Source organism: Protopterus annectens, chromosome 7.part0 (assembly GCF_019279795.1).
Source record: "Protopterus annectens isolate FY-2018-M chromosome 7.part0, PAN1.0, whole genome shotgun sequence".
In the NCBI taxonomy this organism is placed as follows: Eukaryota; Metazoa; Chordata; order Ceratodontiformes; family Protopteridae; genus Protopterus; species Protopterus annectens.
This window is the reverse complement of record NC_056739.1, coordinates 1713302569-1713316833: the sequence shown is the minus strand read 5'-3', so window position 1 is coordinate 1713316833 and position 14265 is coordinate 1713302569. Positions and strand designations below refer to the sequence as shown.

Genomic DNA, 14265 nt, shown 5'->3' with positions numbered 1-14265 from the left:
ATCACTATTAGCAAAATCTCCTTCCTCCATTTCTGTGCTGGCTTAGTTATAATATAATATTCTGTATGACTGTTATTCTCCCTAAGTATCTGCTCCAAAACCCCACTCTCCATATTTCTTGAATGTCCACCCTGCTTCATCAACCCTTCCCACTTTAAATTATAACTTACAGCTTGTGTTTTGTATAAGAACTTTGTGCAGCTTTAAAAATATCCTTTCAAATCAGTTAAACCTAAACCACCTTGTTCTATTGGAAGGATTAACTTATTCCACTTGACTTTTGCCTCAACCAATCCCAGATAAAATCCTTCAACCCTTTATTACTTGTTATCCATAACTTCTCCTCTGGTTGATAAAGGTATGCCTGACCTGTGTATAAAAGTAAAGGGACTAAATACATCTTACTGTGTGTATCTTTCTTTCCAGATTCATAGGCAAGAGTTTCCAGTTTCTCAATTTTTGTATTATCTATTTCCATATATTCTTAGCTGTCATAACAGAATCCTTTTAAACCTATACTCCTAAATGCTTCATTTTACCATATTCCCATAAGTATATGTATTGCTAAACCAGTCTATGTGTGGGTACATAGTTCACATCTATAGCCTTTGTTTTATCTTTTTTTAAACTTTTTATTATTTTTTTTTTAAAACAAACATGTACAAACTCATACAAAGAAAAATATAACAAAACATAACTATTTTCAAGGGTCCATAACAAAAAATTCAATACAATAAACCAAACCATTAGAACTTATCTACTAAATCACTTATTTTGAACCAAGACCTATACTGATGAGTAATATTCAATATTCTCATTTTTATAGTTGACAGTTCTGTTTTACAAACATTTGTAGCAAACAAATGAATTCAGTAAAAGACAATGCAGTTTTACATTTCCAATTCTCTGTGACTACTTTCCTTGCTATGGCTAAAATAGGCCAAATAAGAGGTACTTGTAATTTAGGAATACACTCTAGAACTGGAGCATTAAATAAGATCAAAGGATTAGTTATGATACAATTATCTTATCACAAAGCTTGAGCAAAATTTCTAAATTCAGTCCAAAATGGTGTTTCCATTTTACACTCTGTTGTCATATGAAGCCAGTCTTTGTCAGAGATTTTACTACATTTCCAGCATTTAACTTTTTTTTCAGATTACTATATTAATGCAACTTTATGTGCAGTTAAAAATATTATGTGAAGATATTTCCAGGTATAAGTTTTCCAATAAAGAAAATATGCTGCTTTTCCTGCAGATTTTAGAATTAAGCTTTTATCTGTATCAGAAAAAAGCATTCTCATTTGGAATGAGAATTTGGAATATGCTTTGTATGAAAATCCATAGAGATTTTAATTTTATCACTAACATATTTTTGACAAAATTGCATGTTTAACCAATTATTTATCTATAAACATTGTCTTGCAATAAGGTAATCTGCAGTATCTATTTTATTACCAATTAAGAACTGATGACAAAAGATTAAATCTGCATCCTTACGCTCTACCATTTTGCCTATATTAAATGTCTCTAAACATCCAGTAGTATTATTTATAGGGAATAATAAAAAGTAATTCTTTATATAATTAGAATTCATAAATCTTTTAAAAGTAATAAGAATGTAATCTGTAAAAGGGGAAGAAATGATTTTTTTTTCTTTTCATTCATACATAAATCTTTCAAAATCCAATACAATTTATTAATTCCAAATTGAGATTAGGAATCCACAACATATCTATTATTAATATTAATATTAATATTAAGGGAGGGAGGGTGGCTTAATGGTTAAGGTGTTTGCCTTACAAACACAAGGTGCAGGGTTTGAGTCCCACATGGGATAATTGGCTAGGCTTAAAATGGCTCGCAAGGGCAGTTAGCTTAGTACTAATCTATGAATCTATGAATCTAAAATAATCTTTCATTAAAATATTTCCAATTAGATTGATATGTAGAATTGCACCATACAAATATTATATTAAGAATTATAGATTTTACATATAATTTAATATTTGGGAAACCTATACCACCTTCTTGTCAACTTTGTATATGCCAATCAAAGGATATTCTTTATTTATTAGGGAACCATAGAAAGTTAAAAAGAACAGAGTTTAGTTTCTTAAAATGTTTTTAGATGGGAGAATAATTAACAACTGCGTATACAAAGTATTTTTGGCAAAATCATCATTTTTATCAAAGTGAGTCAATCTTCCATTGTGAAAAAAAATAATCCAATTAGTAGTTAACTTGGTAACAGTGTCTGATAAATTCTTATAATTTACTGATATCAAATCCTTTATGGTAGACTTAATAATGACCCTAAGATAATTTATTTGCGGATTGTTCCAGTTAAAAATCTTATAATTATTTAGATAGCTATTTTTTTTTTATTTATAAGCAACGTTTCTGTTTTGCAATTATTAAATATCAAACCTGAGGCCTTTTCAAAGTAATCTGTGGAGTTAATTAAATGTTCCAGCCAAGATTCAGTATCACCACTCTTTATCACAATATTATCTGCAAATAACTGAATTTTACAACTATAGTTGCCACTTATTGAAAACTCCATGAAAAATTATCATTAGATCTACTGTAATTAGCAGAAGGTTCAAAAACTAAAACAAATAATAAAGGAGGCACAGGGCATCTCTGCTTTGTGCCTTTTAATGTTTTAAAGGAGCTAGATAGGAAAGGGCCAATTTTAACAAAAGAGGATGAGTTACGATAAAGATTAACTACAGGATTACAAAGTTAAAGGAAAATTATATTCTCTGAGTACTTTAAACATATAAGGCCAAATAACAGCATTAAAAACCTTATCTAGATCTAAATTTATTATGGGCAGTTCTTTTTTATTTTTATTAGTTATATCAATTAAAGTATTAAGTCTAATTATATTGTCCTGAACCTTTCTGTGCTAAATAAAACCAGTCTGATCATCATTTATTAATCTTGGCATAATAAAATTTAATCTTTTTGCAAGACTAGATATAAACATTTTTCTAATCTATGTTTAGCAATGATATAGGCTGATAAAAAGAACATATGTTAGAATCTTTATTTTGTTTCAGGACAGGAGATACAAGATACTATTTCCATGAAGGAGGGATATTTGAAGTACATTTGACTTGTTCAAATACTTTCAATAAAATACTTAATATATTATCTGGAATTAACTTATATAGTTCTGGAATTATACCATCTGGACCTCAGGCCTTGTTTGATTTAAAATTATTGATTTCATCTTTTAACTCTTTAAAGGAAAATGATTTATCAATCCTAGATTTTTGTTCTTTAGTTAACTCATATTGTATATTATCTTTCAAAAAGCTATAAGTTACACTAGTATTATCAAAAGTTAATTTCTTATTATTATATTATTCATACTATTTTCTAAAACATTCTAATATTTCTTTTAAATTAGATGTATGTTTAACTATATCTCCTTGCTTAAATGTTATTTCTTTAATATGATTACTATTTATTTTTTAGATCTAATAACAAATATGTGTAACCTTTTTTTGGTTTATTGAATAGGAGTGTAATTTCAATTTTTTTCCAAGTTTATTGAAATTTTGAAATTATATGATGAAGTACCTCCAGGCATTATGATTTAATATTTTAACTCATTTGCAGATTTATCATAAGATTTTAAATTTGATTTCAAATCATCTATATTAGATTATAAAGTATTTCATTTCTTATCCCATTCTCTCCTCTTACATAAATACCAATTCTTAATTTCCCATATAAATAAGTTTTTAATGAATCCCATATAATAACTTCTGTAACTTCACAGTTATTATTAATTTCAATAAGCTAATTTAATTCCTTCAAAAACATTTTTTAAAACCTTCACTTTTTACTATATATGCAAGAATTCTCTGACACAAAATAAAATTACTAGGTTTCAATGTTAACGTACAAGTAATCACACTGTGGTCAAATAAAGGACATGAAGTTATCAATACATCTTCAATTTTAGTATATAAACTATCAGAAGTGAAAATTTTGTCAATATTAGTTTGAGTGCCAAATTTGTATGAATAATGTGTATAATTAAAATAATTTGTTACTTTTATATCATATATATCTTGCATATTTAGTGAATTAACAAAATGTTCTGAATGTTTAGCAAATGAGGATAATTTGGGTTATTATCCATCTTTAATATCTTGATTAGAAAAATAAAATTGAAATCTTCTGCAGTAATTAATTCACCTTTGGCATATAAGGTTATTATATCTAAATATTTCTTAGCAACTTTAGCTCCAGTCCCAGGTATCCAATACGTATTCACAAAAGTATATCTTTCTTTATTAATTTCTTCTACAACTAATCCTAACACGTCATTTCTATCAGACAAGGCATTTAATACTTTAGGCATAGCTTATTAATTTCTCCAAAGTGTGAGAGAGCCTCTTCGTTTTGATTTGAAAAAAATTGAATAGTCCTTCAACAATAAACTATCTATATCCTCTGTTAATAAATGTGTTTCTTGTAAGAAGATTGTGTGAGCTTTATGTATCTTTATGTATTTATTTAAACTACTCCTCTTCAGAGGGCTATTAAGTATATTAGCATTTAATGAGAGACATTTATAAACTGACATTTTGAAAAAAAAATCTATTAAAACTGATATCAAATGGTTTAGTACAAAGGATAATAATCAAATAATAACAACAATGTTTGTTATGGACTATAAGCAAAATTTCTAACTTAAGAACATTCAAACCCCTTATCATGTAATAAAGAAATCCTGATTTGATGATATAATCATACAATCACTCACTAACAAACCTATTCCACTACTAACAAACTAACCAGTTGCTACTAGTACTTAATTATAATATAATAGTATTAGAAAGTAACCAATTAAAGCAGACTCATCAGTTTATAAATCATATATAATATATAATTCATACAGACAAAAATGAACTTAATCATTTATAAATATTCAATTTAAAAAAATATAATTGAATGTTATTCTTAGACCTTAAACACAATAAACATTAAACTTATAAATATTAAGCTCAACAATCTTATAAATCAACATAATTTCTCTAAAGTCTAAAAATTTTAAAAAGACCTTATTTTGCATCCAAGTCTTAACTATCAGTACTAAAAAGAAATAGATGGCATTAAAAAGGAAACAATAATATAACATACTAGACAGCAATATGTTGATATTTATAACCATAGAAATATAATTTTTGAAATAATAATTTATAGCAAAAGCATATTATATTTTACTAAATATATCAGAACTTCTCCAAAATAATAAATCTTAAATATCACCATCAATCAAAAAAATATATATTTCCAATAAATTATTCCTTGTCAAATAGTGTATGAAATTATGTCTGCAACAATTGAAACATATTAAAATAATGATTATATGAGTAAAGTTTACTGCCTGTCTCTAATCTGTTCTATGACATATATTACAGGTTTCTATTAGCAATGCAGTTGAGCCAAGTTCTGCATAACACAGTGATAGGGCTGCATTAATTCTATGTCAAATAACAGTTCATAACAAATATAGAGGTCATATTAGTACTATGGAATATATCCTCTTATATCAGAGCTATAGGTTATAAGTAATGTGTAGCCCTATTAGTATTATCATGAACAATACATATTTTTATACACAACAAAGTTAATGCAGCAATACACACACACACACACACACACGCACACACGCACACACGCACACACACACACACACACACACACACACACACACACACACACACACACACACACACACCAAGTAACTATACACCTGCATGGCTTATAACAATATTTCAGCAGATATTCCTAGTGTGTAAATAAACAGAGATATGTTTTTGCTTATGTTTTTGGCCCTTTGTCTACTCCCATCATGTCAGGCCTTGCTCAAATTCCCAGTGCCAAAAAGTCAAGAGGTACAGTGGGGTAGTGAAAACAACAACACTGCTTCACAAAAAGAGGTTCTCCAGTACCTCACTCAAATGGGCATACTTTTTGTCTGGAGTCTGCTTGACTTCCTGTGTTCCCATGAATTTTTGCCTGCATCCTGGTATTCTGCAACATCCCAAATAAATACAGTGGATGATTTGGCAGCTGTAAGTTGTCCATAGATGTGTGTGTGTGTGTGTGCATGTGTGTGCATAGAATGACAATAACTGTTTATGGCATAACTGTAGAAGTTAGATGTGACTCGACAAAATTGAAATGAAATTTGTATAAAATAAAAAAAAATGAATATCAACACATAGAAGTTCTGACTGTTGTGTAGACAACTGAGTGGACTTCTAAAAGTATTTGCAGTTCTGTGGAATTCCAAAATCAAGCATTTTGGTGAAAGCCTAGATGCATCTTTCAGCAAGGTTACTTAAGCAGATAATGATTTGAATATGTCAGATAAAGAATCAATAATTAATATAAACAAATCATTTCAAGAATTACAGTCTGTGATTTAAATGTTGTACTTATGTTGCTCCTTACCTTTTCATACAGTTTCAAAAAATACAGTGTACTTTTGTTTTATACACTTTTAAGTTCAAATGTTCACTGGCCCTCTTCAAGAGAAATCTTGATGAGTAGATGGGAAATAGAAAGTTCACCCCCGGTGATGACTGCAGTGGTTCTACTTGATAGAGGCACTGGGAACTAACGTTGGGTGGCACGATGCCAGGGCACTTCTATGGGTTAGGCTTGTAAAGGCTCCAGAGTCATTAGCCTAGTACACACCTATGAACCTATGAACCTATGTTACAATACACAGACACAACAGAAGATATGAAAAAGACAGGGTTGTCAAGCTATCTGCTAAATAACCATGTGGACTTTTTTAGCATAATTTGAAACAGATACTGACTTAGCTTCAGAGGAGCAAAATTATATGACATAGTATTGCCAAAACAGTAAACATATTATAGACTAATGTTTCATATATAACTTAATTGTTTTCTACTTTTATATGGAGCTATTTAGTTGTCATGACTCAGACAAGATTCCTAAGTAGTGAAAATATTTTAAAAGCCCCACATTATTATGACATACAGATTTTGACCATTATGAAATTCATGAATTATAAGCTTTTTACTATTTTTATCTTTTTGTTGACCAACCATTTCTTGTTGCTTGCCTCTTCAAACTAGTAAGAGACCAATCCATATCTTCAGCTTGATTAAATTATTTCTTTTTTTGAGAAAAATCCAAGGCATCTTCCAGAGTGCTAAAAGTTTTTTGACACTTAGGTAAAATAAAATCTAATTTTCGCTAAGATTACCTAAGATTTAATGTTTAGTTTCTTTAAGCTTTTTATGAATGGAATGCATGCTTTCCTTTTGGTCATAACAGATGTAGTATAGTCATTATCAAACCGGACAGTGATTTCTTTCGTTTTTAACAGAGAATTTGCCAAAGCAGACTACAGCACCAAGTCTTTATCTTGGCTGGAGAGGAATTTAACAATAACTGATTTGGGAACAGGAGGGCTTTTCCTCAAAGACAAAGTGAAAAGAGATCTATGTGCTTTCTCAATACCAAAAGAGAGATCTTCTGGCAGGTTAAAAGCTTTAGGTAACCAGATATTTAAAAACTGTAACGTATTGTCACCTTCCTCCTTTTCTGGAATTCCATAAATCCTTATATTATTTCTCATAGATCTACTTTTTAAATCTTCTATTTTTTCCACAAGCAATGTATTCTGCTTTAAAATGAATTCTGTATGATTTTCATTTTCTGCCATTCTTCCATCCAAGTCATTTACTGCATTCTCTGTTGTTGAGATCTGCACAGATTGTTGTTTTATAACTTTACTTAACATATCCATTTGTTTTTTTTTTTTTTGTTTGTTTTTTTTTCAGTCTTCTTTTACATTGTCCATGTTGGTCTCAAGTTTATCCAATTTAACATAAAGTTCATAGATACTACCCAAAATAGATTGTAATTCTTTCTTCACTGTATTATCTTGAGAGTTCACTTTAAAGTGTCTCATTTTGTCAAAAACAGTCAATAAAACTTATGACAGGACAGGAGAAAGTTAAATGAAAATCATACAAACTTGATTTTTATTTCAAAACTTAATCCAAGTTAGATTATAAGACTTAAGATATGGATGTAGATAATTTTTGTTAAGTTTGTATAATAAAATGCTGTCAGAAAAAATAAGAAAAAGCAGAGCAAAAACATTGTGCTGCCAGGAGTTCACCATCTTATCCATGCTTTCTCAGGCCTTTGTTTTATCTTTATTGATTTTATATAATGAAACATTTGGAACAGTCTCAGAATGTTCCACAACACTGAGATGTCCTTTTCTGTTTTTATTAGGTACAAGATAATGTCTTCTGCAAATAAAGACAATTTTTCTTGATCACCATACCAATTATATCCTTGAATATGTGAGTCCCTTATTTTCTTTGTCAATGGTTCTAAACACAATTTAAATAAAGGGAAAGAAGACACCTTGCCTGGTTCCTCTGTTCAGATACAAGTTATTACTGAGTAACCCTCCCAGTTTGATCTTTGCCTCTGATCCCTCATATAGTCTCGTAATTTACCTTATTATTATATCAGGGAATGTAAATGCTTCCACTGCTCTACTCATATGATCCCACCTAATTCTGTGAAATGCTATCTCTGCATCAAGACCCACTAACAACAGTAGTATTTTGTTACATCCTGCTTCCCTCTGTGTCATCATTGTTCTATTAATGTTGTCAAATGTTTGCCTCCCCTCCACAAAACCACACTGATCTATATCTATCAATTTTGGCAACACCTTTGCCATTTGTTTAGCCAGTATGGACATAAACACTTTATAATTGTGGTTTAAAATTAAAATGGGCCTAAATAACACTGGGGCTGAAAGGTATTTACCATCTTTAGGTTTTACAGCCACTACAGTTTTTTTTTTCTTTTCCAGGATATTGTTTCCTCAGGAAACTAGCTCCTAGATGTAGTTACTATATATAATTCATCATTTTCTTGTGTGTGTATGGTTGCAGTACTTCTAACATGCAAATAATGATTGGGAAACACTGTTAATTACTGCAGAGTAATTTCTTACCGATTTATAGTGTTCTTCCATTGGATGGCTTTGCTTGTGATGTTTGCTTTCCTTTCCTATTAAGAAACACACTTGGCAAAGGTTGCAGTTGAGACACTTCAAACAACTGTACCTGTGTGACCAGAACAGAAAGAAACAATTAAACAGAGATAGTGTTTTAAACTACAAACATTAAAGAAAATGCATGATTCTATTGCCTAAAATAATTATATTAATCACTTCCCTGCACAAGGGAAACCTCCTTTATTAAGCCGTGTGTTCCTTTTGCAGACTTTGTATTATAAACCTGCTTGATTCTTGATTCTTGAAGGGACTCTAAGCCTGGTCTAAGACAAAGCTAGAGTAGGTTTGTCCCAAACACACACAGTTGTGATCATAAGATTTCAAAGTGTCAGGAATCTGAAATCATTGCTTATGCTGGGGAGATAAGCAAGCTTCCCACATCACCCATTTGAGGCACAGCACCCTCTCATAGCCCATGCTGTGAATTATATAAGCTGCAATGAAGCAACCACAATGGAGAAAAGAGAAATAGATGGGTTTGTGTAATTTATTTTCAAACTGTCTTGCAAATTCAAAAGGGGAAATTGTTCCCAAAATACTTTTTCTTCAAAGCTATATGATTCAAGTCCATCTAATTTGGAAAAAACAATGTCAGAATACCCTCTAAACTAGACCCGCTCATTGCTCATTTGAGCTAATTGTTATCCTAAGTAATGTTATTAATACATTCAAAATATATTTTGCAACCATAGCAGGTTGCTGATTCCAAATATCTTGTGTGGTAGCATATCTGCAGCATCCTGAAAGCAATATAGGACTGCATACAGCTTATAACTTGTGAGATACATGGGGTCTGCATCATGACAAGGGGCTTATAATTTTCCTAGGTCTTGTCCCGCTAACTCATCCACACAACCATTAATCCCTCACCCTTTTTTAGGTCCACCTTGAAGAGAAGTCAGTGGGGAATAATGTCATAAGAATAAATACAACCAAAGTGAACCCACAAATCTCAACTCAAATCCAAAACATTTAAAAACACAAAATTAGAAAAAAAAAACACTTTCTCTTCTATACCTCCCGCTTCTCTTTGCTTAAATAGAGTAACTCCATAGCTATACGGGGGGGAAAGAGCAGTAACCCTGTGACATGGAAAAAAAAAAGCTTTTGCTGTTGCATATGTGAAGCTCCTCATTGCAACAAATTGCAACCAAAACTGCATCTGCAAACCAAAATAGTAACCCTATCCACCAATCAGAAACAATGAATACGAAAAATGTACATCTGCAAACATATATTTGTCTGTCTCTCTGCCTACCTATCTACTTATTATTTCACTGTGTTTTGTTTTATTTTATTTACTACATTACAGGAATGATCTGTTTAGACCAGTCTCAAGTTAGGGAAGGGAGAAAGAAAGAAGTGAAAAATACAAATTGTTACAGTAGACCAATGATACAGATAAATTGAAAGAAAGGGCATTATAAATCATGTGACAGGATACAATACATTTCAAAAATATTACATAAAGAATATATATGTGTACACAGACACACACACACATATATATATATATATATATGTATGTATATATATATATATATATATATATATATATATATATATATATATATATATATATATATATGTACAACTGTTATAATGAAGTGAAATATTCAGAGTAGAAGTACAAATGCAAAGTAGAAGAAAACTATACACAGAACAGGGGCTAGAATAGAACCTGGTGGATCACCACTGTTTAAAAGGCAGGCATTAAAGGAGAAGACCCAATCTTAAATGTAAAGGTTCTGTTTGAGAGAGAGAATTTACAAACCAACTTGAAGTAAAATAACTAAATCCTGTCACAAGTAAGTCTATATGTAGAAGACCATGACTGACAACATCAAAGGCTTTTTTAAATACACAAATATTGTACTTGTGAGTTTACCACTGTCCATATCTAGTAGGACTTCAGCTGCCAAAGACAAAAAAGTCTGTCTGTGCATTTTCCAGAAGACATGTTGCCTCATGGTTAGACAGTTGTAGTTGTGCAGGTATTCTAAAAGTTAATTGTAAATGATTTTCTTTGAGATTTTAACTAAGATGGACAGTACTGAAGCTACATAAAAATCTGAGGTTCTGCTGGGTTAGAGATGTTTGGTAAAGGAATTTACTAAAGCAGTTTTCCTAATAGTTTGCATAATATTTTGGCATTTATAAAGCTTGTAAATATGCAGAAGAATTGTGAATCTTTTTTTTATGTATGCACTTTTTCCCCCTTGTGCCTAAAGTTGCCTAAACATTTTCCTGGTTTGTCTTATCAGACTAGCAGACCATCTTACCCATTGTAGGGGCTCCTTTCTCCAGATGAAGTTTGCCTCAAGATAACACACACAAATGAGTTGGATGATATTTGGGGGTATGGGTCGTCCATGGATAGGTATGCAGGCAGCCATGAATAGTGCTTTTTCTGCCAAATCCCACACACTTGGTTGATCATTTCTGTCCCTTGTCCACTGATTTGGTGGGTGCTACCCTCATGCCAGTGGTCTGAAGGTCTGGCATCAACCATGACAGATTGGGGTAATCTATTTTAAGGATTTTGAATAAACAATGATAATTCACTTTAAACTATTAAACAATCTATTCATGTTAAGATACTGCACTCATCTGCTTGCATTATCCTTAGCCCTCCTCTGTCATTCCATAAATCAAATAAAATGGGAATAGGTAATCAAATCGGTTTCCCTATCCAGTGGGTTACTGGAGTGTACTGCCTTTCTGTTGCTAGAGCTTGAAAAAGGAATTAAGAGTCAGGCTTTTGCACTGCTTCTCTCAAACAGAGATAATTAGAATTGTGGGAACATAATGAATGACCAATGGTAGATTTAGCAGAAAATGGTTTACCTCACTTGTTTCACCCATTTGTTGTGTAAAAAACGCATCCACCCCCAATAAAATGTCTCCCTCCCCAAAGAATAATCAATCAAAAAGACTTGTGACCTCAGAACGGGTTACATTTAGCTGGGGGCGGGGGGTGGGGTAAAAGCTTTACTAACTCAGAGTTTGTTTGGCAAACATAGTTCAGCAAACTAGATTTGGTGAATTGTGTTAAGTTATACTGCATTTCAGAAATCTGTAACAAACCCTTATAATTATTTCTTATTCTTCATGTGGCAGGGGGTGTAAAGGCAGATGCCTTTATTTGGTGTAATTCTATTTCTAAACATTATGAACCCACTCTGTATATTAGATGTACTTACCCATTTTTGCCGAGCAGCTTGGTGGATCAACGGTAAGACATCTGATTCACTGCTGCAGGATCAGGCTATTATCATGACTTCTAGTCATGACATCTAGTAATTGTCTGTCTGGCTGCATTGGTTTTCTTAAAAAATTATGAATCATACTGCAGGCTGCATGTGCTTGCTCATTCTTCTGCTAAGAAAGACAGTAGCCCAAGGGTAAGAGTTCAGATTTCTGACTTAGAAATGCAGAATCAGCATTCAGTACTGACTTCTGCTTATTAGTTGTGTAGCTGCATAGGTTTCCTCTTGGTACTCTAGTTTCCTCCCAACTATTATAATAAATATGCTGTTTGGTTGATTAGGTGCACTAGAATAGTGTATATATCAATATCTATATAGCTATGTATTAACTGACAATTAAATGAAAGAATTTGATTGAAGACTAATTGACTGAAAGCCCATTCGACTTGAAAGCCCACTGGACTGAAAAGCAATTGACTGAAACCCATTTTGCTGAATGACACATCACTGAAAATATTAAACGTAAGAAAATACAACATAAAATGGTGATTTTGCAGGGCTGCAAGACTCCATGCACTCCTATGTGGGGGCTTTGCCTCCCTTAATTATATATAATAACTTCACGGCCACACAACCACTTGAGAAAAGAAAAAGCACCATACACAGTGAATCATTGCTTGTGCACCCTTATGTAGATCAATATGTATATATACATTTAAGTAGTTTTCCATGGGCTTGCACAATTGTATAAATACTGAGCATGTGCGAGCCTGACAGACATTTTGTAGTAAGTTGTTGAGATGTAAGCATGCAAGTCTGTGTAGTCTGTCAATCAATTTGTTTATATTTTCTACTGTTGCAATCTATCCTGATGTGTTTCTATGTAATAAATCATATAAACAAACCACCTCGCCTGTTCGTCTTCAATGGCAAACCAACATGAACGACATAGTGTCAGAATGGGATCCAGAAGTAAGACTGAAAGATATTCAGTTAATATAGAGGAATGGATCATCTCAACTGCACGTACAACTTGCAAAACAGGTCAGAAATGAATTTCAGGTATCAAAACTTGCTTAAATGATTTCTTGCACAAAGAATATAAAACAAAGCATTCAGAACATTCAAAACTAATTTCTAGTTAAACAAAATGTCCAAAATGTCACATATTGATAAAAATATTCAAAATAGTTATGAAAATGTTTGAAACAAAGTCTGAATCACATAAAATGTATAAAATAAGGAAAACAACTACATTTTTTGCTATGTGCTACTTTTTTGCATTAATTAAAGCTATTCAAGATATCTGCAGTATACAGAGTGTTCACAAGTTTGTGCAGTATTACAGTGCAGTTATTTCTCAAAATACAGCCATTTCAAACCATATTTCGCAAAATACAGTATTTCACAGAGTTTATTGTGCATTTGAATGTTATTACAAGTACTGGCTGTGTTGTGTGCATGTTTGTACATAATTCCAAGAGGCATTTTTTCAGTGTGTTTGGGTATACTTTGTTGGCATGACAGATAGATTTTGAAAACCAGCTCCACTTGTCTTTGGTAATAATATTTCACAGAAGTGGGGAGTGTTTGTGCAAGAGTATGATATTTTCATTCAAGCTGCATTTTCTGATAAAGATGACAGTACAAAGGCATTTATTCTGCTTAATTTAGCTGGTTCAGAAGCCATAGAAAGAGAGCGTTCATTTGTGTATGTACCTGCTGTGTTTGCAGGGGAGGGGGAAGCTGCATATAGTGGTACTAGCTGAGTCAAGGGAAGACCCCGAGTGCTTGAAATGTAAATGTAGGGAAATTTGCAACCCCCAAACAAATATTATAATGGAAAGGTACTTATTTTATAGAAGAGATCAAAAGCCTGGGGAAACTTTTGCAGCATAGATAACTGACTTAAGATACAAGGCTAAAACGTACAGAT

General features: G+C 31.9%; 1 protein-coding gene across 3 annotated transcripts in view; it reads right to left on the bottom strand.

Moving 5' to 3' along the window:
• DYTN (dystrotelin) overlaps positions 1–14265 on the bottom strand; it is a 410223-nt gene that overhangs the window by 195452 nt on the left and 200506 nt on the right. For all 3 annotated transcript variants that reach the window (XM_044078253.1, XM_044078254.1, XM_044078255.1), the window contains exon 10: positions 9058–9169. In XM_044078253.1, the coding sequence (XP_043934188.1) occupies positions 9058–9169 (112 nt within the window). The remainder of the gene's footprint in view (positions 1–9057; positions 9170–14265) is intronic.